General features: G+C 46.0%; 1 protein-coding gene across 2 annotated transcripts; it reads left to right on the top strand.

Annotated features, from left to right (window-relative positions):
* The first annotated feature begins 129 nt into the window (after positions 1–129).
* Positions 130–24,557, top strand: LOC110523317. Of its 2 annotated transcripts, XM_036976899.1 has the most exons (20): positions 130–787; positions 993–1,076; positions 13,441–13,674; positions 13,769–13,928; positions 14,301–14,806; positions 15,043–15,156; positions 15,385–15,477; positions 16,612–16,683; positions 19,693–19,779; positions 20,522–20,682; positions 20,798–20,877; positions 21,081–21,153; positions 21,338–21,413; positions 21,578–21,586; positions 21,730–21,877; positions 22,104–22,182; positions 22,270–22,378; positions 22,505–22,613; positions 22,772–22,900; positions 23,838–24,557. In XM_036976899.1, exons 1-20 carry the CDS (start codon positions 197–199, stop codon positions 23,948–23,950), a joined length of 3,027 nt encoding a protein of 1,008 aa, XP_036832794.1. In that variant the 5' UTR covers positions 130–196; the 3' UTR covers positions 23,951–24,557. The 2 variants fall into 2 exon arrangements, with proteins under 2 accessions (XP_036832794.1, XP_036832795.1); XM_036976900.1 differs by lacking the exon at positions 21,578–21,586.
* The last annotated feature ends 912 nt before the right edge of the window (positions 24,558–25,469 follow it).

Genomic DNA, 25,469 nt, shown 5'->3' with positions numbered 1-25,469 from the left:
TCCCCCCCTCCACACACACACACAACTTTTCTCTTGTTTCTTTCTCTCTCTCTCCCCTCCTCCCTCTGTTTCTTTAACTACACCCTAGCAGAACCAGGAAGTCCCTCCCCTTCCAAAAATTATCTTCTGAGGAAACGAAACTGATCGGAGTCTCTCTGTCTGTCTGTCTGTGTGAGAGTGAACAACAACAGTCTAAATGGCTCAGCAGGGAGTTCTACTGGACCAGAACCAGTTCTGTTGTTCTGTCTGTCTGGATCTACTGAAGGAGCCGGTGGCTATTCCCTGTGGACACAGTTACTGTAGAAGTTGTATTGAGGGGTACTGGGATCAGGACGATCAGGGCATCTACAGTTGTCCTCAGTGCAATCAGACCTTCACTCCAAGGCCTACTCTGAGGAAAAATAACATGTTGGCTGAGGTGGTGGAGACACTGAAGAAGACAGGACTCCAGGCTGCTCCCCCTGCTCTGTGCTATGTTGGACCTGGAGATGTTGCGTGTGATTTCTGCACTGGGACCAGAAAGCAGAAAGCCTTCATGTCCTGTCTGGTGTGTCTGGTGTCTTACTGTGAGACTCACCTCCAGCCTCACTATGATGTTCCTGGACTAAAGAAACACAAGCTGGTCAAAGCCACCGCACAACTACAGGAGAAGATCTGCTCTCATCATGACAAACTGCTGGAGGTTTACTGTCGTACCGATCAACAGTGCATCTGTTATCATTGTGTGATGGATGAACATAAAGGCCATGATACAGTGTCAGCTGCAGCAGAGAGGACTAAGATACAGGTAAGACCAGAACAACTTGTTTGCTAAGTGATTGACAGGTTATGAAGGTGAGAAAATGGGTTGAGATGGCTGGCCTTTTTTAACAAACAACATAGATCATAGTTTTCCAAAGGGACTTTCTCAACATTCATCTCTATCCTGTTAGTTACTGTGACTTATTGAACACATAAAACTTGGTAGCTCAATAAAGAGTGTTTCTCCACAGAGTCAGCTGGGGATGAGTCAGCAGAATGTCCAGGAGAGAGAGAAGGTGCTGAAGGAGATCCAACAGGCTGTGGAGTCTCTTAAGGTGACTATTATTATTGACCAGAAGAGATTTCCCAGTTAAGTGAGAGAGAGAGCGAGAGAGAGAGAGAGTTTTGAGTTTAAAATCATCTTTATTGGGTCTGGGAACCCACAACACAATAAAAACTCATACAAAACCATAGTTACACATTAATTAAAAACACAACACCAAATCCTCCTCCACAGTAACTAAACGCAACAGACTCTGATTACCCCATATACTCAAACAGATCAATATTGTTAACCAGTTTGTAATAGGCAAACTCAACCCTCAGTCTTGCTGCCAACATTCCCTCCAGCATTCCCACCACATCCACAGACCCCTGTCCCCCAATACTGTTCTTTCGGGTCTTCCATATTGCTAATTTAGCTGCCCCTAAATCAAAATTAAGCAAAATAACTATACCCCTTCAACTAAACCTGTACTTTAATATAAAACGTTGGGAAGAGAACACCTCTCCCAAAGAACGAAGACCCGACCAACCTGGGTCACTATAAAAAGAGATGTGCCAGAGTTTCAGACTCAGCACAGAATGGACACCCTTCCCCAACTGTCGGATCCAGATATACCAGATGCATATTGGTGGCTATGGTTCCATGTATTATCCTCCATTGTAGGTCAGCTGTCCTCTTTTCAATAGGCAGTTTGTATAAAGACCGCCAACAGCTTTTTGGGGATGCACCTGGGCCCAACACAGCAGGTAGCCTAGTGGTTAGAGCGTTGGAGTTGTAACCGAAAGGTTGCAAGATCAAATCCCCGAGCTGACAAGGTAAAAATCTGTCACTCTGCCCCTGAACAAGGCAGTTAAACTCACTGTTCCTAGGCCATCATTGAAAATAAGAATTTGTTCTTAACTGACTTGCCAAATTAAATTAAATTAAACACATCCCCCACCTTGTCAATTTTACCCCATCCAGGGAAGAGGCATGGGACACTTTTACACAAATTTTGTACATGGCCTTCTTTCCCACTTTCTTGAACTCCCCCAGCTCCGGGGTATCGAATGAAAGCAGCATCCCCACGTCCTCTTCGAATGCCCCTGCCACAGCACTAACAATCAGTGCAGGGAACACATAATCCAGACCCTCCTTCCACCGATCAGAATTGGAAGTGTCACATACTGCAGATGAAGTACTGGCAAGGATTCACAGACCTCATCAACAACCTTCCTCAGTAGGCGAGATGATCGGATCCCTGCTCTTTCTCCCAGCTCCTCCAACGATCTGCTTAGTACACCCCACACCTAATAAGCATGAACGTAGGCTGGCTGAACCCAGAGCACGGGACTGGATGTCAGTGTTGTAAAAAAAGAGGCTCTTCAAAAAGCCACATCCCTGGTGGTGTGCCGGCCTTACGGGACTTGACAAGAACTCTCCAAGCCTGCATAACAGACTCATAAGATGGAGTCAGACCAGACAAATCAACCCCTCCAGCTTTAAGAGAAAAAGGTGCTTATCTAAGCCCAAACAGCCCGCTCTCCTCATCAATGTATAGGTTGTGTCGACCCAGCTAGAACCGTCACTGTACAACAGTCTCTGGGCTGCTTGAACTGGGAAAGCCATGATCCTGGAAGAAATGTCCATCAGGCCTTGCCCACCCTCGTGCAGTGGCAGGTACAGGGCTGCAGCTTTAATCCAGTGTTGTCCAGACCAGAAAAAATTGACAAGGGTCCTCTGAAGCTCTGGTATCAGACCCCCGGGTAGCTGTAAAATCATTAATCATGGCCACAGGGTAGAGGCAGCAAGATTATTAGCTACCAGGACCCTTCCCTTATAAGACAGCTGGGGTAGAACCCATTTCCACATTGACGATCTGGCACACACCTTCTCCACTACACCCTCCCAGTTATTTTTCTGAAATACATCAGAGCCTAGAAAAAAAACCAAAGTCTTCATCCCATCTCTACCCCACTGAAGCCCCCCTGGTAACCGTGGAGCAGACCCCGTCTGAAGCCCTACTGGTAACCGTGGAGCGGACCCAGCCTGAAGCCCCCCTGGTAACCGTGGAGCAGACCCAGTCTGAAGCCCTCCTGGTAACCGTGGAGCAGACCCAATCTGAAGCCCCCCTGGTAACCGTGGAGCAGACCCAGTCTGAAGCCCCCCTGGTAACCGTGGAGCAGACCCCGTCTGAAGCCCCCCTGGTAACCGTGGAGCGGACCCTGTCTGAAGCCCCCCTGGTAACCATGGAGCAGACCCCGTCTGAAGCTGACCTGCCCACAGCGATTCACTCATTTCCCAATTGACTCTAGCTGAGGAGGCCCCCTCATACAACTTTAAAGCGTTTGAGAGAACCTTAACATCCGAGGCCCCTGTAATAAAAACTGTCACATCATCTGCATACGCAGACAGCGCTATCGTGGGACCCTTCATTACACCTGGCACAGAGAAACCAGTAAGCCTCGCTCTTAAAAAACAAAGCATTGGTTAACTGCCCTGAAATTGGGCATCCCTGCCTGATGCCCCTTTGGATAGGGATGGGGGAACTCAAACCATCCCCCACCTTCACCATACACAAGGCCCCAGCATACAGTAAACTCATCCAAGACAAAAAACATTCCCAAACCCAAAGGTTTTCATTGTCTTGAACAAGTACTGGTGGTCCACACGGTCAAAAGCCTTCTCCTGATCCAAAGAAAGTAAACCCACATTCACATCAGACAGTTTACAAATGTCTAAAGCATCCCTTATTAGAAACAAGTTATCAACAAGAGAGAGGTCAGGTACACAGTAAGACTGGTCCTTGTGGACCAACAGCCCCAGATACTCTTTCAACCTGTTTGAGACATTTAGATACAATTTTATATTCTGTGCACAGCAATGCAACAGGTCAGAGTCCAAAGCAACTCACTGCTCTGGTCCCAATTGAGGAAGACCGTGTAACAACTGTTCAGTACACAAAGAATCACAATCGTCCGCCTTATAGAGGGCAGAGTAAAAATTCACGGCATGTTGGCGCATTTCACTGTCATCCGTCGTCATCTTCCCATCAGGGAGACGAAGGCAGACCATCTGTTTACGTTGCATTGTCAATTGGTTTTCAAAAAAGCGCTAGGAGCATCCATATCCTTGAGGGTAGCAAAACGAGACCTAATCAAGGCACCCTTCACTCTTTCATGTAAAAACAACCTCAGTTCATGTCTCTTGTCCTGTAAGTTCATAGCTAGTCCGGGGTCATTCTGAGTGAGCAACTTCTACTCAATAGATTTGATGTCCTGTTCAAGGGCCCTGATAGTCTCTTTAACTCCAATACGAGACAGGGCAGTATACTGTTGACAAAACAATCAATCGTATGTGGGCCTTCCCAACCTCCCACCATTGTCTCAAGGACTCAAAATTCCCTTTTATAACCCTCCATTTTTCCCAAAACAACAGAAACCTTTCACAAAACATGACATCATGTAACAACTTAGCAATAGAATACCAATAAGGTGATGACCTTCGTGGACAGGACAAGTGAATATCAACAGTAACAATATGGTGATCAGAGAAACCCACAGGAGTAATATCACACCTTCCAACCCTACTACTGTTACGGTGCGTGAATGAGGACCCAAAAGCGAATTAACTTAGACAGAGCTTCTTTAATTACCAAACATAGGTAGGCTCAGACGGACCGGCAGATTCCGACAGGACAAGACAAGGTTACAGCAAACATGACGACAGTCTGGTTCAGGCATGAAACACAACAAACAAGAATCCGACAAGGACAGGAACAAAAACAGAGAGAGATATAGGGACCTAATCAGAGGGAAAAAGGGAACAGGTGGGAAACGGGGTGAATGGGTAGTTAGGAGGAGACAAGGCACAGCTGGGGGAAAGAGGAGGAGAAAAGGTAACCTAACAACGACCAGCAGAGGGAGACAGGGTGAAGGGAAAGGACAGAGACAAGACACAACATGACAGTACATGACAGTACCCCCCCACTCACCGAGCGCCTCCTGGCGCACTCGAGGAGGAAACCTGGCGGCAACGGAGGAAATCCTCGATCAGCGCACGGTCCAGCACGTCCCGAGAGGGAACCCAACTCCTCTCCTCAGGACCGTACCCCTCCCAATCTACGAGGTACTGGTGACCACGGCCCCGAGGACGCATGTCCAAAATTCTACGGACCCTGTAGATGGGTGCGCCCTCGACAAGGATGGGGGGGGGGGGGAAGACGAGCGGGGGCGCGAAGGACGGGCTTGATGCAGGAGACATGGAAGACCGGGTGGACGCGACGAAGGTATCGCGGAAGAAGAAGTCGAACTGCGACAGGATTAATGACCCGAGAAATACGGAACGGACCAATGAACCGCGGGGTCAACTTGCGAGAAGCCGTCTTAAGGGGAAGGTTCTGAGTGGAGAGCCAAACTCTCTGACCGCGACAATATCTAGGACTCTTAGTTCTACGCTTATTAGCAGCCCTCACAGTCTGCGTCCTATAACGGCAAAGTGCAGACCTGACCCTCTTCCAGGTGCGCTCGCAACGTTGGACAAAAGCCTGAGCGGAGGGGACGCTGGACTCGGCGAACTGAGATGAGAACAGCGGAGGCTGGTACCCGAGGCTACTCTGAAAAGGAGATAGCCCGGTCGCAGACGAAGGAAGCGAGTTGTGGGCGTATTCTGCCCAGGGGAGCTGTTCTGACCAAGACGCAGGGTTACGAAAAGAAAGACTGCGTAAGATGCGACCAATAGTCTGATTGGCCCGTTCTGCTTGACCGTTAGACTGGGGGTGAAAGCCGGAAGAGAGACTGACGGAAGCCCCAATCAAACGGCAAAACTCCCTCCAAAATTGAGACGTGAATTGCGGACCTCTGTCCGAAACGACGTCTGACGGAAGGCCATGAATTCTGAAAACATTCTCGATGATGATTTGTGCCGTCTCTTTAGCAGAAGGAAGCTTAGCAAGGGGAATGAAATGAGCCGCCTTAGAGAACCTATCGACAACCGTAAGAATAACAGTCTTCCCCGCTGACGAAGGCAGTCCGGTGACAAAATCTAAGGCGATGTGAGACCACGGTCGAGAGGGAATAGGAAGCGGCCTGAGACGGCCGGCAGGAGGAGAGTTACCGGACTTAGTCTGCGCGCAGACCGAACAAGCAGCCACGAAACGACGCGTGTCATGCTCCCGGGTGGGCCACCAAAAACGCTGGCGAATGGAAGCAAGCGTACCCCGAACGCCAGGGTGGCCGGCTAACTTGGCAGAGTGAGCCCACTGAAGAACGGCCAGACGAGTAGGAACGGGAACGAAAAGAAGGTTCCTAGGACAAGCGCGCGGCGACGGAGTGTGAGTGAGCGCTTGTTTTACCTGCCTCTCAATTCCCCAGACAGTCAACCCGACAACACGCCCCTCAGGGAGAATCCCCTCGGGGTCAGTGGAGGCTACTGAAGAACTGAAGAGACGAGACAAAGCATCAGGCTTGGTGTTCTTAGAGCCCGGACGATAAGAAATCACGAACTCGAAACGAGCGAAAAACAGCGCCCAACGCGCCTGACGCGCATTAAGTCGTTTGGCAGAACGGATGTACTCAAGGTTCCTATGGTCAGTCCAAACGACAAAAGGAACGGTCGCCCCCTCCAACCACTGTCGCCATTCGCCTAGGGCTAACCGGATGGCGAGCAGTTCGCGGTTACCCACATCATAGTTACGTTCCGACGGCGACAGGCGATGAGAAAAATACGCGCATGGGTGGACCTTGTCGTCAGAGAGGGAGCGCTGAGAAAGAATGGCTCCCACGCCCACCTCTGACGCGTCAACCTCGACAACGAACTGTCTAGAGACGTCAGGTGTAACAAGGATAGGAGCGGATGTAAAACGATTCTTGAGGAGATCAAAAGCTCCCTGGGCGGAAACGGACCACTTAAAGCACGTCTTGACAGAAGTAAGGGCTGTGAGAGGAGCTGCCACCTGACCGAAATTACGGATGAAACGACGATAGAAGTTCGCGAAGCCGAGAAAGCGCTGCAGCTCGACGCGTGACTTAGGGACGGGCCAATCAATGACAGCTTGGACCTTAGCGGGATCCATCTTAATGCCTTCAGCGGAAATAACAGAACCGAGAAATGTGACGGAGGAGGCATGAAAAGTGCACTTCTCAGCCTTCACAAAAAGACAATTCTCTAAAAGGCGCTGGAGGACACGTCGAACGTGCTGAACATGAATCTGGAGTGACGGTGAAAAAATCAGGATATCGTCAAGGTAAACGAAAACAAAGATGTTCAGCATGTCTCTCAGGACATCATTGACTAATGCCTGAAAGACAGCTGGAGCGTTAGCGAGGCCGAAAGGAAGAACCCGGTATTCAAAGTGCCCTAACGGAGTGTTAAACGCCGTCTTCCACTCGTCCCCCTCCCTGATGCGCACGAGATGGTAAGCGTTACGAAGGTCCAACTTAGTGAAAAACCTGGCTCCCTGCAGGATCTCGAAGGCTGAAGACATAAGAGGAGGCGGATAACGATTCTTCACTGTTATGTCATTCAGCCCTCGATAATCTATGCAGGGGCGCAGAGACCCGTCCTTCTTCTTGACAAAAAAAAACCCCGCTCCGGCGGGAGAGGAGGAGGGGACTATGGTACCGGCGTCAAGCGCTACAGACAAATAATCTTCGAGAGCCTTACGTTCGGGAGCCGACAGAGAGTATAGTCTACCCCGGGGGGGGGTGGTTCCCGGAAGGAGATCAATACTACAATCATACGACCGGTGTGGAGGAAGAGAGGTGGCCCTGGACCGACTGAACACCGTGCGCAGATCGTGATATTCCTCCGGCACCCCTGTCAAATCACCAGGCTCCTCCTGTGAAGAAGAGACAGAGGAAACAGGAGGGATAGCAGACATTAAACATTTCACATGACAAGAGACGTTCCAGGAGAGGATAGAATTACTAGACCAATTAATGGAAGGATTATGACAAACTAGCCAGGGATGGCCCAAAACAACAGGTGTAAAAGGTGAACGAAAAATTAAAAAAGAAATGGTTTCACTATGATTACCAGAAACAGTGAGGGTTAAAGGTAGCGTCTCACGCTGAATCCTGGGGAGAGGACTACCATCCAGGGCGAACAAGGCCGTGGGCTCCTTTAACTGTCTGAGAGGAATGTCATGTTCCCGAGCCCAGGTCTCGTCCATAAAACAGCCCTCCGCCCCAGAGTCTATTAAGGCACTGCAGGAAGCTGACGAACCGGTCCAGCGTAGATGGACCGACAAGGTAGTGCAGGATCTTGAAGGAGAGACAGGAGTAGTAGCGCTCACCAGTAGCCCTCCGCTTACTGACGAGCTCTGGCCTTTTACTGGACATGAAGTGACAAAATGACCAGCGGAACCGCAATAGAGACAGAGGCGGTTGGTGATTCTCCGTTCCCTCTCCTTAGTCGAGATGCGGATACCTCCCAGCTGCATGGGTTCAGCACCCGAGCCGGCAGAGGAAGATGGTAGTGATGCGGAGAGGTGGGCGACGGAGAGCGCGAGCTCCTTTCCACGAGCTCGGTGACGAAGATCAACCCGTCGCTCAATGCGAATAGCGAGTTCAATCAAGGAATCCACGCTGGAAGGAACCTCCCGGGAGAGAATCTCATCCTTTACCTCTGCGCGGAGACCCTCCAGAAGACGAGCGAGCAAGGCCGGCTCGTTCCAGCCACTGGAGACAGCAAGAGTGCGAAACTCAATAGAGTAGTCTGTTATGGATCGATTGCCTTGACATAGGGAAGACAGGGCCCTGGAAGCCTCCTCCCCAAAAACAGATCGATCAAAAACCCGTATCATCTCCTCCTTAAAGTCCTGATACTGGTTAGTACACTCAGCCCTTGCCTCCCAGATTGCCGTGCCCCACTCACGAGCCCGTCCAATAAGGAGAGATATGACGTAGGCGACACGAGCAGTGCTCCTGGAGTAAGTGTTGGGCTGGAGAGAAAACACAATATCACACTGGGTGAGGAACGAGCGGCATTCAGTGGGCTCCCCAGAGTAACACGGCGGGTTATTGATTCTGGGCTCCGGAGATTCGAAAGCCCTGGAAGTGGCCGGTGGATCGAGGCGGAGATGGTGAACCTGTTCTGTGAGGTTGGAGACTTGGGTGGCCAGGGTCTCAACGGCATGTCGAGCAGCAGACACTTCCTGCTCGTGTCTGCCTAGCATCGCTCCCTGGATCCCGACGGCTGAGTGGAGAGGATCCGAAGTCGCTGGGTCCATTCTTGGTCGGATTCTTCTGTTACGGTGCGTGAATGAGGACCCAAAAGCGAATTAACTTAGACAGAGCTTCTTTAATTACCAAACATAGGTAGGCTCAGACGGACCGGCAGATTCCGACAGGACAAGACAAGGTTACAGCAAACATGACGACAGTCTGGTTCAGGCATGAAACACAACAAACAAGAATCCGACAAGGACAGGAACAAAAACAGAGAGAGATATAGGGACCTAATCAGAGGGAAAAAGGGAACAGGTGGGAAACGGGGTGAATGGGTAGTTAGGAGGAGACAAGGCACAGCTGGGGGAAAGAGGAGGAGAAAAGGTAACCTAACAACGACCAGCAGAGGGAGACAGGGTGAAGGGAAAGGACAGAGACAAGACACAACATGACAGTACATGACAACTACAGGAGTGATCAGATACATACAACCTGTCTAACCTTCCAACCCTACTACAGTAGTGATCAGATACAAACAACATGTCTAACCTTCCAACCCTACTACAGTAGTGCTCAGATACATACAACCTGTCTAAACTTCCAACCCTACTACAGTAGTGATCAGATACATACAACCTGTCTAACCTTCCAACCCTACTACAGTAGTGATCAGATACATACAACCTGTCTAACCTTCCAACCCTACTACAGTAGTGCTGAGATACATACAACCTGTCTAACCTTCCAACCCTACTACAGTAGTGCTCAGATACATACAACCTGTCTAACCTTCCAACCCTACTACAGTAGTGATCAGATACAAACAACATGTCTAACCTTCCAACCCTACTACAGTAGTGATCAGATACAAACAACATGTCTAACCTTCCAACCCTACTACAGTAGTGATCAGATACAAACAACATGTCTAACCTTCCAACCCTACTACAGTAGTGCTCAGATACATACAACCTGTCTAACCTTGCTGCACTGACACGACCTTCATTAACTTTTAACCATGTGTTCTGCCTAACTTCTGCATTCCTTACTCTCCACACATCAGAAAGCTCAAACTCAGTTAATAAACCAGACAGACAAGTTGCTGACAGCAGATAAGGTTCTTCAGCAGTGCGATCAACAGTAAACTCCACTGTACAGTTCCAGTCCCCCCCTAAAACCATACACCCCTCTTGGTCACACTGTCTTAAGGTTTCCTTTATTTGATCAAATACAGCAATACTGTACCCTCAATAGGAGCATAAACATAAAAATAAAATAAAACATTTAAACATAACATCCGCCTTGACCAATTAAACCCGACCGTTGACAATCTCTGTTGTAGATACCACAGTCACCCCTAAGCCTGAGGAAAACAAGATTGCCACCCCAGCGCTGAAATTAGTACCATGACTGAGTGTATCCCACCACACACCCCAGTGAACCTCATTAGCCTCATCACTATGTATCTCCTGTAGAAAAACTACATTAAGCCTTTTCTGTTTTATTACTTCTAATACCCAAACCCTCTTATTCCTGTCCCTTCCCCCATTAATATTGACAGAACCTACCCTTAGTACCTCCATATAGAAAAGAGAAAGGAAAAGCAGAAGAAACCACAGAGAAACCAAAGAGAAAAAAGACACCCTATGAGGCATGATCATCATCATTGTTTTAATTTTCTCTTAACCTTACCATGTTTCCCACTACCTTTTGCTGCCGTAACAGCAGTAACAAATTTCCTCAAGTGAAAACACTTCTTCTCACTCAGCTGGTCTACTAACCCCACCGTCTTCTGTAACATCACAGCTGACCTCACAAATCTATCAACATCAAAAAAATCTGCCAATTTGACAGATTTCCCAAAAGTCTGATCCAGGAACCCATTTACCTCCTCTAGATTGTAAATTGAGTCGATACCAGCTGCTATCTTATCAATAGAGATATCCATATCCTTCTCCTGATCCTCCTCAGCTGAGGCCACAGACCACTGACTCCCCTCTACCACATCCCTCTGAACACCCCCCACTTGCACCCCATCACTCGTACCAGGCATCTCCTCCTGGTGGGGAGACTAGCCCCACCCGAACCCCCTCCTGTACCCCATTACTCATAGTGGGCATCTCCTCCACTATCTGGGAGATTAGCTCCACATGAACCCCTTCCTGTACCCCATTACTCATAGTGGGCATCTCCTCCACTATCTGGGAGATTAGCTCCACATGAACCCCCTCCTGTACCCCAGCACTCGTACTGGACAACTCCTCACCAGTCTGAGGAAATAGCTCTTCAGATCTGTCCTTACCTTCTACAACAATATTTTTCTGCTGCATAACATTCCCTTCTGGTGCAAGTTGCAACTCCGTGCCCTCAACACTGACAACTTGTTCCTCAGCAACATGCTGCTCTACCGCTGTCGGCCCACCTCTCCCTACATCAGCGGGCCCAGGCATTACGAGGACCACCTGCGCCCCTCCCTCCGCCTTCTACCTTTTCGGGCAAGCATGTCGCTTATGGCCAACATCACCACACTCAGAACACCGTTGACTACCCGTATTAGCATTAGCCATATACAGTCTGTTGTCATACTTGACTTTAAACAATAACTACAAAGTCTGCTCCGGTGAGTCCAAAAACATAAACACCTGTCGCCAAAACGACATAACCTGTTTCAAAGCCGGGTGTTTGCAACCCAACGGGACAATCTTAATTGAACTTGCAAACTTCCCAAACCGCAATAACTCGCGCTCCAACAGCTCATTGGGAATAAACGGCGGTACATTTGAAATCGCTACCCTTATTGACAGAGAAAAAAGCGGCGTAACTTGAATAAACATTCCTTTAAGAAGTACACCATGCTCAACCATACGATCAACAAGACACTCTTCTTTAAGAAGTACACCAAGCTCAACCATACAATCAACAAGACGCTCTTCTTTAAGATGTACACCATGCTCAACCATACGATCAACAAGACACTCTTCTTTAAGAAGTACACCATGCTCAACCATACGATCAACAAGACACTCTTCTTTAAGAAGTACACCATGCTCAACCATACGATCAACAAGACACTCTTCTTTAAGAAGTACACCAAGCTCAACCATACGATCAACAAGACACTCTTCTTTAAGAAGTACACCAAGCTCAACCATACGATCAACAAGACACTCTTCTTTAAGAAGTACACCATGCTCAACCATACGATCAACAAGACACTCTTCTTTAAGAAGTACACCATGCTCAACCATACGATCAACAAGACACTCTTCTTTAAGAAGTACACCATGCTCAACCATATGATCAACAAGACGCTCTTCTTTAAGAAGTACACCATGCTCAACCATACGATCTACAGACACTCTTCTATAAGAAGTACACCATGCTCAACCATACGATCAACAAGACACTCTTCTTTAAGAAGTACACCATGCTCAACCATATGATCAACAAGACGCTCTTCTTTAAGAAGTACACCATGCTCAACCATACGATCAACAAGACACTCTTCTTTAAGAAGTACACCATGCTCAACCATATGATCAACAAGACGCTCTTCTTTAAGAAGTACACCATGCTCAACCATACGATCTACAGACACTCTTCTATAAGAAGTACACCATGCTCAACCATATGATCAACAAGACGCTCTTCTTTAAGAAGTACACCATGCTCAACCATATGATCAACAAGACGCTCTTCTTTAAGAAGTACACCATGCTCAACCATACGATCTACAGACACTCTTCTATAAGAAGTACACCATGCTCAACCATACGATCAACAAGACGCTCTTCTTTAAGAAAAACCACCACATCTTTATTCATCCATGACGCATAAGCAACATTCTCTCCTACAGCGACCAGAAACTCCTCCACAGTGAGAGTAGCTTCAGTAACACACCTAAAGCCGTGCCGAAGTGACAGGCACAGCGTCCCCATGTGGGTCGCCATCCCCACCAAAGCCAGGGTAATTTCAACACGAAAAACAATATACTTAATTCTACCACAACAACTAAATAACAATAATGATAACCTTAATCATGCAGGGGAAGAACGAAAAAAGACACCACCAAGAAAAGGAAACGTGAAATAAAAACCAGGATATCTAACTCTACACAGCACTCACTCATACAATTCCCCCCTCTCTCTCTCTCTCTCTCTCTCTCTCTCTCTCTCCCTCCCTCTCTCCCTCTCTCTCTCTCTCTCTCTCTCTCTCTCTCTCTCTCTCTCTCTCTCTCTCCCTCTCCCTCTCTCTCTCTCCTAACAGTGTTCTGCAAATGCAGCAGTGGATGACAGTGAGAGGATCTTTACTGAACTGATCCGCTCCATGGAGGAAAGGCGCTCTGAGGTGAAGGAGCTGATCAGAGCTCAGGAGAAGGCTGAAGTGAGTCGTGCTGAAGGTCTACTGGAGCCACTGAAACAGGAGCTAGTTGAGCTGAGGAGGAGAGATGCTGAGCTGGAGAAACTCTCACACACAGATGATCACATCCATTTCCTTCAGGTGACTATACCGCCATGTTAGGCCTATACATGATATGAATATGAAGTTACAGTAATGTAAATCTCTCTCTCTCTCTCTCTCTCTCTCTGTCCAGAGTTATCAATCTCTCTCCAGTCCCAGTGTATCTTCAGACTTGCCCAGCATCATTGTCTGTCCTCTTCAGTACTTTGGAGATGTGAATAAGTCAGTGTCTGAGCTGAGAGTGAAAGTAGAAGACCTCCTTAAAGGAGAATGGACCAAGATCTCCACTACAGGTGGGTTGGAAATACTAAATCTGCTAGTTATACAGGTGTCCGAAATCTGATCTGTTGCCCAATTATTTGTATTTTGACCAATCAGATCATATCAGATCGTTTGCCAATAATTGTGCAAAAGATCGGAATTGTGCTGTATGTGTTAATGAAGACCTTTACTTAAATAGAACATCTATTACCTTTCTTAACTATTGAATTAACTATTTCTATCATGTTACCGCTGCTCACAAACCAAATTTCCCTCTGGGGACAATTCAAGTTTGATTGACTGATTATAATAACATCAACTTATTCTTATTGAAGGTCCTACAGCTATCAAATACAGCATCAAATTGTCATCCTGTGTCCTCCTGTCTCTCTGTCTCTCTCTAGGGATAGCATGTCATAACAACCACAGCTCCCAGACGAAAGCTGCTCTGCAGCAAGACGACCCCATGGAGGACAAGGACAGGGGTCAGGAGGTCAAACGCCGCGAGATCCCTGTTGGAAACTTGGTCGACGTTGACAACACTTCGGTCGCCAAATCACTGCACGGAGACAGTGAGAGAGAAAGGGGTGGAGAAAGGAAGAAAGAGGAAGAAAGACAGAAACATAAGGAAATGGAAAGTGAGAAAAAGAGGGATGGCGGGAGGGAAGTTGAAATGGATGGAGCAAGGGTAGGAGAGAGGGATGGAACAACTGAAAGAGAGATGGAGGGGGTGAGGGAAGAAGCGATGGATATAGGGTGGGAAAGCAAGAGGGATGGAACAAGAGAAGGAGTGAGGGGTGAGGAGGAGAAGAGGTCGTGCTGCTATCTCTCTCAGCTGAAGAAAGTCCCTGAGTGTCACAAGGAGCTGGAGCCACTGTCCTTCAGCAGAACTCACAACGTCCTCATAAATGTAAGAATCTCTGGCATCGCTCTGTCTGGTCTGAATAACTGTGGTGTCTTTCTTTGTTTGTGATTATGGAGAGAATGAGGAGGAGGTAGAGTGAGATAGTTAAGAGAGTCTAGCTCAATGAAAAATATATTTTTTAAAGCGTCTGAGAGTGAACTGGATCTTTACACCAGAAAATGTGTATTGAAATCATTGCTGTCTCTAACAGATCATTCATGTCTGTCTACCTCCTTATTCAGGTGAATGAGTTCCACCCAAAAATGACATTGAAACCTCATTTTGGACATCATGTGTGGCACAGTGACTTTGTTAAGATGCCCTGCTCACCAGAAAGCCTCATGAAGACTGGATGGGTGTGTTCATTGAATCATTCATTTTCTGTTTAATTTATACATTATTTGTCGATTGTTTGGTTGATTGGTTAATTGATTGATTGGTTTGGTTTGGTGGCTGAATTATTGATTTGTTAGTTGGTTGAGTTGAGTGGTAAGGTAGTTGATTGGTTAGTTGTTTGATTGGTCAGTTGCTTGAATGGTTAGTTGGTTGATTGGTTAGTTGGTTGATTGATTGACTTTTCCCAGGTAACCAGCTCTGAGCGAAGTCGGTGGGAGGTGGTCTCTAAACAGCTGGAGAGTCTGGCCAATAAGACCACTGCATCAGTGAGTGACGTAGAGGTACGACACACACACACACGCCTCCATTATCCTAACATTTCCTAACACGCCTCCATTGTCCTAACATTTCCTAACACGCCTCCATTATCCTAACATTTCCTAACACGCCTACATTTCCTAACACGCCTCCATTATCCTAACATTTCCTAACACACCTCCATTATCATAACATTTCCTAACATGAATCCATCATCCTAACACACCTCCATTATCCTAACATTTCCTAACACGCCTCCATTATCCTAACATTTCCTAACACGAATCCATCATCCTAACATGCCTCCATTATCCTAACATTTCCTAACATGCCTCCATTATCCTAACATTTCCTAACACGCCTTCATTATCCTAACATTTCCTAACACGCCTCCATTATCCTAACATTTCCTAACATGAATCCATCATCCTAACATTTCCTAACACGCCTCCATCATCCTAACATTTCCTAACACGCCTCCATTATCCTAACATTTCCTAACATGAATCCATCATCCTAACATTTCCTAACATGAATCCATCATCCTAACATTTCCTAACATGAATCCATCATCCTAACATTTCCTAACATGCCTCTAGTATCCTAACATTTCCTAACATGAATCCATTATCCTAACATTTCCTAACATGAATCCATCATCCTAACATTTCCTAACATGCCTCCATTATCCTAACATTTCCTAACATGAATCCATCATCCTAACATTCCTTAACATGAATCCATCATCCTAACATTTCCTAACATGAATCCATCATCCTAACATTTCCTAACATGAATCCATCATCCTAACATTTCCTAACACGAATCCATCATCCTAACATTTCCTAACATGACTCTATTATCCTAACATTTCCTAACATTAATCCATCATCCTAACATTTCCTAACATTAATCCATCATCCTAACATTTCCTAACATGCCTCCATCATCCTAACATTTCCTAACATGAATCCATCATCCTAACATTTCCTAACATGCCTCCATTATCCTAACATTTCCTAACACGCCTCCATTATCCTAACATTTCCTAACATGCCCCCTCAGGTTAACCTGGGTTTGGGGTAACAGTTAAGGTAGGGGTTAGCATGTTTGACCAGTACTGTTTAACAATGATCTACATGTTTCTCTCCACTTAGAAAGCCATAAAGAAATACAACCCAAAGTATGAAGATCAATGGTCCTTTGATGCCCTGCATACCTTTGTTCAGGTCAGTTACCACTTCACTGTGAATGAACTCTCTCTAATGGTGTTAAAACAGCCCTTATGAGGGTGTTATTCCTAATAATTCCCGGGTTCGAGGGCCTTATTGCTTTTGTAAAACGGTTACCAACAAAGACGAATGACAAGTTTTCATTGAAAAAGTTATTTTAATAAGTAAATTTGTTTTATTTCATTTTTCCACCAGACATTATAGTGCGGGCAAAATCCAGTTAGTTCTGAGATTCTGAAGTTGCTTACCAAACAAGCTGGTCGTCCAATCCAAATGTTCTAAGCAAAAAGGTTGCCATGAAGGCTAGCTACTTCTCTTTTGCTAGCTAACCAACTAAGGCCTAGATTCAATCAGATGTTTTGGCGGTGTCCGAGGTGGAACTGGGTTGAAGCCATCAAATTGGTGAGCAACTGCTCTTGTGGTCATTGTCACACCCATCTTACTCGCATTCAGAACGAGAAAGTGTAGTCTGTATAGTAACAATTATGATTTGGATTTCTATTATCCTAATTGAGGTGTAGATTACATCTCACATATTCCAGTGTTCTAAATTGTAAACAAGGCTGCTTGGGATTGCAACCTGATCTCAGTGTATTTCGTATTATTCTGTAGGTAAATCCAAGACACTCCATTTAGTATGATATGTTACGTTTCATATGGTATGTATTAATTTGTGGATGTCCTTCACCCATTTTGTATCAAATCAAATGTTATTTGTCACATACATCAGTTGTAAACTGTAAAATGCTTACTTTACAAGCCCTTAACATACAATGCAGTTTCAAGAAAAATAAGGGTAAGAAAATATTGACTAAATAAACTAAAGTAAAAAAATAAAAGTGCAACAATAAAAGAACAATAACGAGGCTATATACAGGGAGTACCGGTCCCGAGTCGATGTGCCAAATACAGGTTAGTCGAGGTAATTGAGGTAATATGTACATGTAGGAAGAGGTAAAGTGACTATGCAAACAGCGATTAGCAGCAGCGTAAAAAGGGTGGCGATTTATGCAAATAGTCCGGGTAGACATTTGATTAGCTGTTAAGCAGTCTTATGGCTTGGGGGTGGAAGCTGCTAAGAAGCCTTTTGGTCCGAGACTTGGCGCCCAGTACCACTTGCCATGCGGTAGCAGAGAGGACAGTCTATGACTTGGGTGGCTTGAGTCTTTGGCAATTTTTAGGGCTTTCCTCTGACACCGCCCGGTATGGAGGTCCTGGATAGCAGGAAGATTTACCCAAGTGATGTACTGGGCCGTACGCACTATCCTCTGTAGCGCCTTGCAGTCGGAGGACGAGTAGTTGCCATACCAGGTGGTGATGCTCTCAATGGTGCAGCTCTAGAACTTTTTGAGGATATGAGGGCCCATGACAAATCTTTTCAGTCTCCTGAGGGGGAATAAGTGTTGTTGTACCCTCTTTATGACTGTCTTGGTGTGCTTGGACCATGATAGTTTGTTGGTGGTGTGGACACCAAGGAACTTGAAGCTCTCAACCTGCTCCACTACAGCCACGTCGATGAGAATGGGGGCATGCTCGGACCTCATTTTCCTGTATTCCACGATCATCTCTTTTGTCTTGATCACGTGGTGGGAGAGGTAGTTGTCCTGGCACCACATGGCCAGGTCTCTGACCTACTCCTTATAGGATGTCTCATCATTGTCATAATCAGACCTACCACCGTTGTGTCTTCGTCAAACTTAATGATGGTGTTGGAGTTGTGCTTGGCCACGCAGTCATGGGTGAACAGGGAGTACAGGAGGGGACTGAGCATGCACCCCTGAGGGGCCCCAGTGTTGAGGATCAGAGGGGCAGATGTGTTATTGCCTACTCTTGCCACCTGGGGGCGGCTCGTCAGGAAGTCCAGGATCAAGTTGCAGAGGGAGGTGTTTCGTCCCAGGGTCCTTAGCTTAGTGATGAGCTTTGAGGGTACTATGGTGTTGAACACTGAGCTGTAGTCAATGAATACTACAGTGTCATATATACTGTATGTTACAAATTACAATTCTTATTAAATTTGACGAATTTTCAAAACGTACAATATGTTATGAATTTTCAAGACATATGATATGTTACGAATTCTAGCTAGGTGGCTAGGTGTTGTTAGCTAGCTCGCTAACATTAGCTAGGCTAGGGGTTAGGTTTAAGTTTAGGTGCAGGGTTAGCTAAAGTGCTAAAGTTGTCCGTGATGAGATTTGAACTCGCAACCTTTGGGTTGCTAGATGTTCTCATTATACGCACACCCATGCACCCTGACCAACCACCCTACTTTCGTTTTTGTAACATAACTTATCATACTAAATGGTTGACTCTGATTTACTTTCAGAACCATACGAAATGCTCTTCACTTAATGTGACTCCTTGCAGCCATTGTCAATGTCCTTTTAAGGTATAATGCAAGGAACAACTTGTGCATTAGACAGCTCTAACGTTCCACCTCCGACACTGTCAAAATAACCATTATGCAGATGTCGGCTAAAGTGGATCTGATTGACTAGAGTGCTAAAGCTAACACACAATCACATCAAGCAGCTGAAATGACAGCCAATTATGTCCATTTTCATTTTTGTTTTACATTTGTTTCTATTGCCATTTATTTTGATATATCCATTATAATGATGCTGATAAATTAATTGGCCTGGATCAGAGAAGCTGAGAAGTCTCGTCATGTTCATTCTCTCTATGGCACAGTGGAGATCTCTAAAAGATGCTACTTTGTTGCACAAGTTGGAGAGGCAGGCAGCAAGGTTAAGACAAACCACAGCTGTTGAAAACTAAATGCTAGCTAGTAGCATGGGAAAATAATGTCTTGATACTTTTTTCCATGGGAGATGAAGTTTATAAATTGCCTGGCTGGGCTGTGGGACAGTGGATGTACATTGATATTTCAAAAGGAACAGGTATTACCCGGGGATTGGGGTGAATAACTCCCTGCAATCAACAAATCAGCATCCAGGACCAAAACAACCACTTTACAATGATATATTCTCCTTTCCCTCTCTCCTCTAGAAATCACCCAAAGAAGAGAAATACTACACGTCTGTTTTTCCTAAGATAGCAGAGCTGGCCTCCAGCCTGCCTCACGATATCAAGAAGGTAACAACATAGGAACTGAATGATGTACTATGGTACAGAGGTAGAATTCTATGTAGGGTACAGAGTTAGTGTACTATGTAGGGTACAGAGAGTGTACTATGTAGGGTACAGAGATAGTGAACTATGTAGGGTACAGAGAGTGTACTATGTAGGGTACAGAGAGTGTACTATGTAGGGTACAGAGAGTGTACTATGTAGGGTACAGAGATAGTGAACTATGTAGGGTACAGAGATAGTATACTATGTAGGGTACAAAGAGTGTACTATGTAGGGTACAGAGAGTGTACTATGTAGGGTACAGAGATAGTATACTATGTAGGGTACAGAGATAGTGAACTATGTAGGGTACAGAGATAGTGAACTATGTAGGGTACAGAGATAGTATGCTATGTAGGGTACCGAGAGTGTACTATGTATGGTACAGAGATAGTATACTATGTAGGGTACAAAGAGTGTACTATGTAGGGTACAGAGAGTGTACTATGTAGGGTACAGAGAGTGTATACTATGTAGGGTACAGAGGTAGTGTACTATGTAGGGTACAGAGGTTGTGCACTATTTAGGGTACAGAGCTAGTGCACTATGTAGGGTACAGAGAGTGTACTATGTAGGGTACAGAGAGTGCACTATGTAGGGTACAGATTGTAGAGGTACTGAATGTGTGTTCTCTACTCAGTCTGTTAAGTGTGTGTGTGTGTGTGTGTGTGTGTGTGTTTGTGTGTGTGTGTGTGTGTGTGTGTAGGCTATCCCTCTACTCCAGAAGGGCCAGACTCGGTCCATCACGTTGTCCCAGAGTCAGATAGCTTGTCTGCTGGCCAACGCCTTCTACTGCACCTTCCCCCACCGCAACTCTCCCAACCCCAGAGCAGAGTACCACAACTACCCCACCATCAACTTTAACAGGTCAGAACACACACAACAAACTCCACTGAGGACCCACACACATAGAGACAAACACAAAGTATTCCAACTTCAACAGATGATAACATGTGACCACTCTATCTCCCTGTGTTGTCAGTCTGTTTGAAAAGTGGTCTGAGAGGAAGAGAGAGAAGCTGAGAGCCCTCCTTCATTACTTCCACACTGTCACAGACCCAGGTACGTTACTACCACACACTACTATAGTCACTATAATGACTGGAATACAAGTGCTGTAGTGTACTGTAGGGTACAGAATGTAGGTTACAGGAACCTATTTAAGACCGTCTGATGAGTGTCGATGAGGAATACCCTCTGATAATAGTTGCTGTGGGAACCAGGTTTACCTGTATGAACTTTGACCCTTGTTGTTGCCATGACAGCGACCAGGCCATGTGGACTGGTGACCTTTGAGAGGCGCTACATCAGAGACAGAGACATGCCCAACTGGGGGAGGTACACACACACACACACACACGCACACACACACACACACACACACAGCATTACACACACACACACACACACACACACACACACACACACACACACACAGACACACACACACACACACACACACTCACACACAAACACACAGACAAACGTAATATGTCCCCTCTTGTCTTTCTCTGTGTGTCAGTTGTAAGGAGACTGTTCCTAAACTCCACGTCACCTCAGCAGGCTGCATAGAGGAACAGGGAGCAGGGATGTTACAGGTTGGTGACATCTACTGGCTTGTGTGTGTAACACTGTATAAGTGTGTGTTCGTGAATTTGTGACTGTGTAATGCTAAGTGTGTGTGTGTGTGTGTGTGTGTGTGTGTGTGTGTGTGTGTGTGTGTGTGTAATGCTGTATGTGTGTGTGTTTGTGAATTTGTGAGTGTGTAATGGTAAGTGTGTGTGTGTGTGTGTGTGTGTGTGTGTGTGTGTGTGTGTGTGTGTGTGTGTGTGTGTGTGTGTGTGTGTGTGTGTGTGTGTGTGTGTGTGTGTGTGTGTGTGTGTGTGTGTGTGTGTGTGTGTGTGTGTGTTGCAGGCGGACTTTGCCTGTAACATGATAGGAGGTGGAGTGTTGGGCTCAGGTCTGGTTCAAGAGGAGATTCTGTTCCTGATGAACCCTGAACTCATCGTATCTCGACTCTTCACTGAGAAACTAGGAGACAATGAGTGTCTCTTCATCACAGGTGTGTGTGTGTGTGTGTGTGTGTGTGTGTGTGTGTGTGTGTGTGTGTGTGTGTGTGTGTGTGTGTGTGTGTTTGTGTGTGTGTGTGTGTGTGTGTGTGTGTGTGATCACAGGTTATATCATCTCTCCTCCTCTGCCTTTCACTCCGTCACATTTTCTCTCTCTCTGTCTCTCTCTCTCTATGTCTCTCTGTCTCTCTCTCTCTCTCTCTCTCTCTCTCTCTGTAGGTTCTCAACAGTTCAGTCAGTACAGTGGCTACAGTGACACTTTTAAGTGGGAAGGGCCTCACAGAGACGACATTGAGAGGTGAACACACACACTCACAAACTCACTCACTCACTCACACACACACTCACACACTAAAGTCCATGATTGCTCTGCCTGTGTTTGCAGGGATGAGTGGCAGAGGCTACACAGACAGATTGTGGCCATGGATGCTCTCCACTTCAGACACCAGAGAGAACAGTACAACATGAAACAGGTCACCAGGGAACTCAACAAGGTGAGAGCCAACCCTCCTCTCCTGTAGGGGCCAGATTACAGCTGATTTGTAGAATCAGGTGTGCTAGCTAGAGCAGGGCTGGAGATAAATCTGATGTTGGTGGTGTCCTGTAATATCCTCCCTCAGGCGTACTGTGGCTTTAAGGCAGATGACAACACTTACCCAGACTTCCTTCCTGACATCGCCACAGGAAACTGGGGCTGCGGAGCCTTCAATGGAGACCCCAAACTTAAAGGTACCCCTAATTGTTAACCTCTTACTAACTGTTGACCCTGGCTCCTAACCCCCCAAACAATAACTCAAGTCTACCCACAGGATATTCCACAGAGACCCACTCTGAAAATTCAAACAAAATGACTCTGTGATCTGATCTGGTTGTTTTTCCCCTCCCAGCTCTGGTCCAGCTGATGGCTGCAGCCAGGGCTAAGAGGGGCGTGGCCTTCTTCACATTCAAGAACTTCAGCTTGGAGAGAGAGCTGCAGGACATGCACCACCTACTGGTCACACACAGAACTACAGTGGGTGAGTTAGTACACACAGAACTACAGTGGGTGAGTTAGTACACACAGAACTACAGTGGGTGAGTTAGTACACACAGAACTACAGTGGGTGAGTTAGTACACACAGAACTACAGTGGGTGAGTTAGTACACACAGAACTACAGTGGGTGAGTTAGTACACACAGAACTCCAGTGGGTGAGTTAGTACACACAGAACTACAGTGGGTGAGTTAGTACACACAGAACTACAGTGGGTGAGTTGGTACACACAGAACTACAGTGGGTGAGTTAGTACACACAGAACTACAGTGGGTGAGTTAGTACACACAGAACTACAGTGGGTGAGTTAGTACACACAGAACTACAGTGGGTGAGTTAGTACACACAGAACTACAGTGGGTGAGTTAGTACACACAGAACTACAGTGGATTAGTTAGTACACACAGATCTACAGTGGGTGAGTTAGTACACACAGAACTACAGTGGGTGAGTTAGTACACACAGAGAACTACAGTGGGTGAGTAAGTACACACAGAACTACAGTGGGTGAGTTAGTACACACAGAACTACAGTGGGTGAGTTAGTACACACAGAACTACAGTGGGTGAGTTAGTACACAAAGAACTACAGTGAGTGAGTTAGTTCACACAGAACTACAGTGGGTGAGTTAGTACACACAGAACTGCAGTGGGTGAGTTAGTACACACAGAACTACAGTGGGTGAGTTAGTACACACAGAACTACAGTGGGTGAGTTAGTACACACAGAACTACAGTGGGTGAGTTAGTACACACAGAACTACAGTGGGTGAGTAACTATAGTAAATATTAGACTGCAGGAGGTGGAACCTGATCTGAAAGTCCTCCTTCCCCTCACTGTGTTTCGTCAAACCTCATATCCTCCTAGTTGCCGTGTAAATCAAGTTTGATTGATTGATTGATTCCTCTCCCCTGTCTCAGGTGAGCTGTATGAGTTGCTGGTTGACTACTGTGCTGTGATACAGTTGGCTCACACACATGCGGACCTGTTTGACTGGATCAGGAATACCCTGAAACACAGGAGTCAGCTGTGAGGACACATCTACATACTCTAAAGGAGCTTTCTTTCCTTGTCTCCATTCATTTTTTAACATTATTGAGATGCACCCCAGAGATAGAGTGGCTCTATGAATGATCTGTGGATAGAAACATGGTACAGTTCCAAGTAATGGTTGATTATGAATGTGTTTGTCTTTTCAATAGTTACACTGTTCCTAAATCAAACTGATACATTTGTAACTACTGCATACTGAACTATTTAGAAAATGACTAAATGTGATGATAAAACGAAGCTAATGAAATGATGTCAACAAAATCAGGGGTCCTGCTTTTTGATTTGTCCCTTGGTGATAGCCAACAACTTCACAAAACACTGGAAACTATGCACATAACAGGAGGTTGGTGGCACCTTCATTTTGGAGAACGGGCTCGTGGTCATGGCTAGAGTGGAATCAGTGGATTGGTATCAAATACATCAAACATATGGTTTCTATGTGTTTGATGCCATTCCAATTTCTCTTTCCCGGCCATTATTATGAGCAGTTCTCCTCTCAGCAGCCTGCTGTGATGCACAAGAAGTGTACTGTAAAATACTCTAGAATTCTTATTATTTTTAAATGATTAATAAATTCCTCTTTATAATCCAGTTTTTATTTTGTGGCTGTTTTTAGCACCATAGCTGTTTTGAGCATTGTGACTGTTTTCAACATACACACACTTAAAACAAGGACTTGTTGTTAGTCCATGTGGGCAACCATCTTTATGCACCTCTGCTATTGTCACTCTAACGGTGTAACCGAGGACAGATTGTTTAACCAATCAGCATTATGATGACCCCTGACCCATAAAGAGTGTGTCTGGAAATGATGACTGTACTGTTAGCTTTGGCTGAGACAGACAGACGCTAGGCTAGCTGTTGTGTTTAGCTCTGTTACAGAACCCTTATTCTGTACTATAACCCCGTTTTCAATACACATTTTCAGAGGCATATACCAGTATATAGTACAGTACATATACACATTTACATCATCTGCCACTAAACTAGGTTGTTGTTGATCAACCCAATTTTCAGCTATTGGAACATTTAGTGACATGAGTAGATTCTTTTTAAGGAGATGGCAGGATAGGAGCAAAAGCAGGGAGATAAAGTAGAGTTTATTTAAGGAGAACAGAATTCTGAACTCCTTTTGTATTTGTTTTGTATTATTTATGATATACACAGGCCCCGTGCTGGGATTGAATAGGGATCCCCACCCCATTACTTGTACTGAGCTCACTAGAGTGGTAGACTGTTCACCATGACCAGGTAAGAGACCAATGTTAAATCAGTCAACAGAGACAACACGTGAATATGAAAGTATTAAAGTAGCTTAGCGGATGGCCTCGTCTGTGAAGGGTTACCCCCAGAGCCAGATGCTGGCTTGGCAAGTAGCCCTTTGGTGGGCAGCTGGCATGGAAACCACCCATCCCGCTGAGAGTGAGAGGTTCTGATTACGGGACTTCAGCTGGTGGCGGTGGGTGGGGAGGTGGTGGGTCGACGGTAACACGTGCTGC

This window comes from Oncorhynchus mykiss, chromosome 5, assembly GCF_013265735.2.
Source record: "Oncorhynchus mykiss isolate Arlee chromosome 5, USDA_OmykA_1.1, whole genome shotgun sequence".
Lineage (NCBI taxonomy): Eukaryota > Metazoa > Chordata > Actinopteri > Salmoniformes > Salmonidae > Oncorhynchus > Oncorhynchus mykiss.
Note: the sequence above shows the minus strand (reverse complement) of the source record. Positions and strands in the feature narration are given on the sequence as shown.

Bases quoted from the DNA above. Each gene is read 5' to 3' on its own strand.
- LOC110523317 (XM_036976899.1), top strand. From the start codon at position 197: ATGGCTCAGCAGGGAGTTCTACTGGACCAGAACCAGTTCTGTTGTTCT. The intron at 13,675-13,768 runs GTGACTATACCG...CTCTCTGTCCAG, and splicing joins ATCACATCCATTTCCTTCAG to AGTTATCAATCTCTCTCCAG. The intron at 14,807-15,042 runs GTAAGAATCTCT...CTCCTTATTCAG, and splicing joins CTCACAACGTCCTCATAAAT to GTGAATGAGTTCCACCCAAA.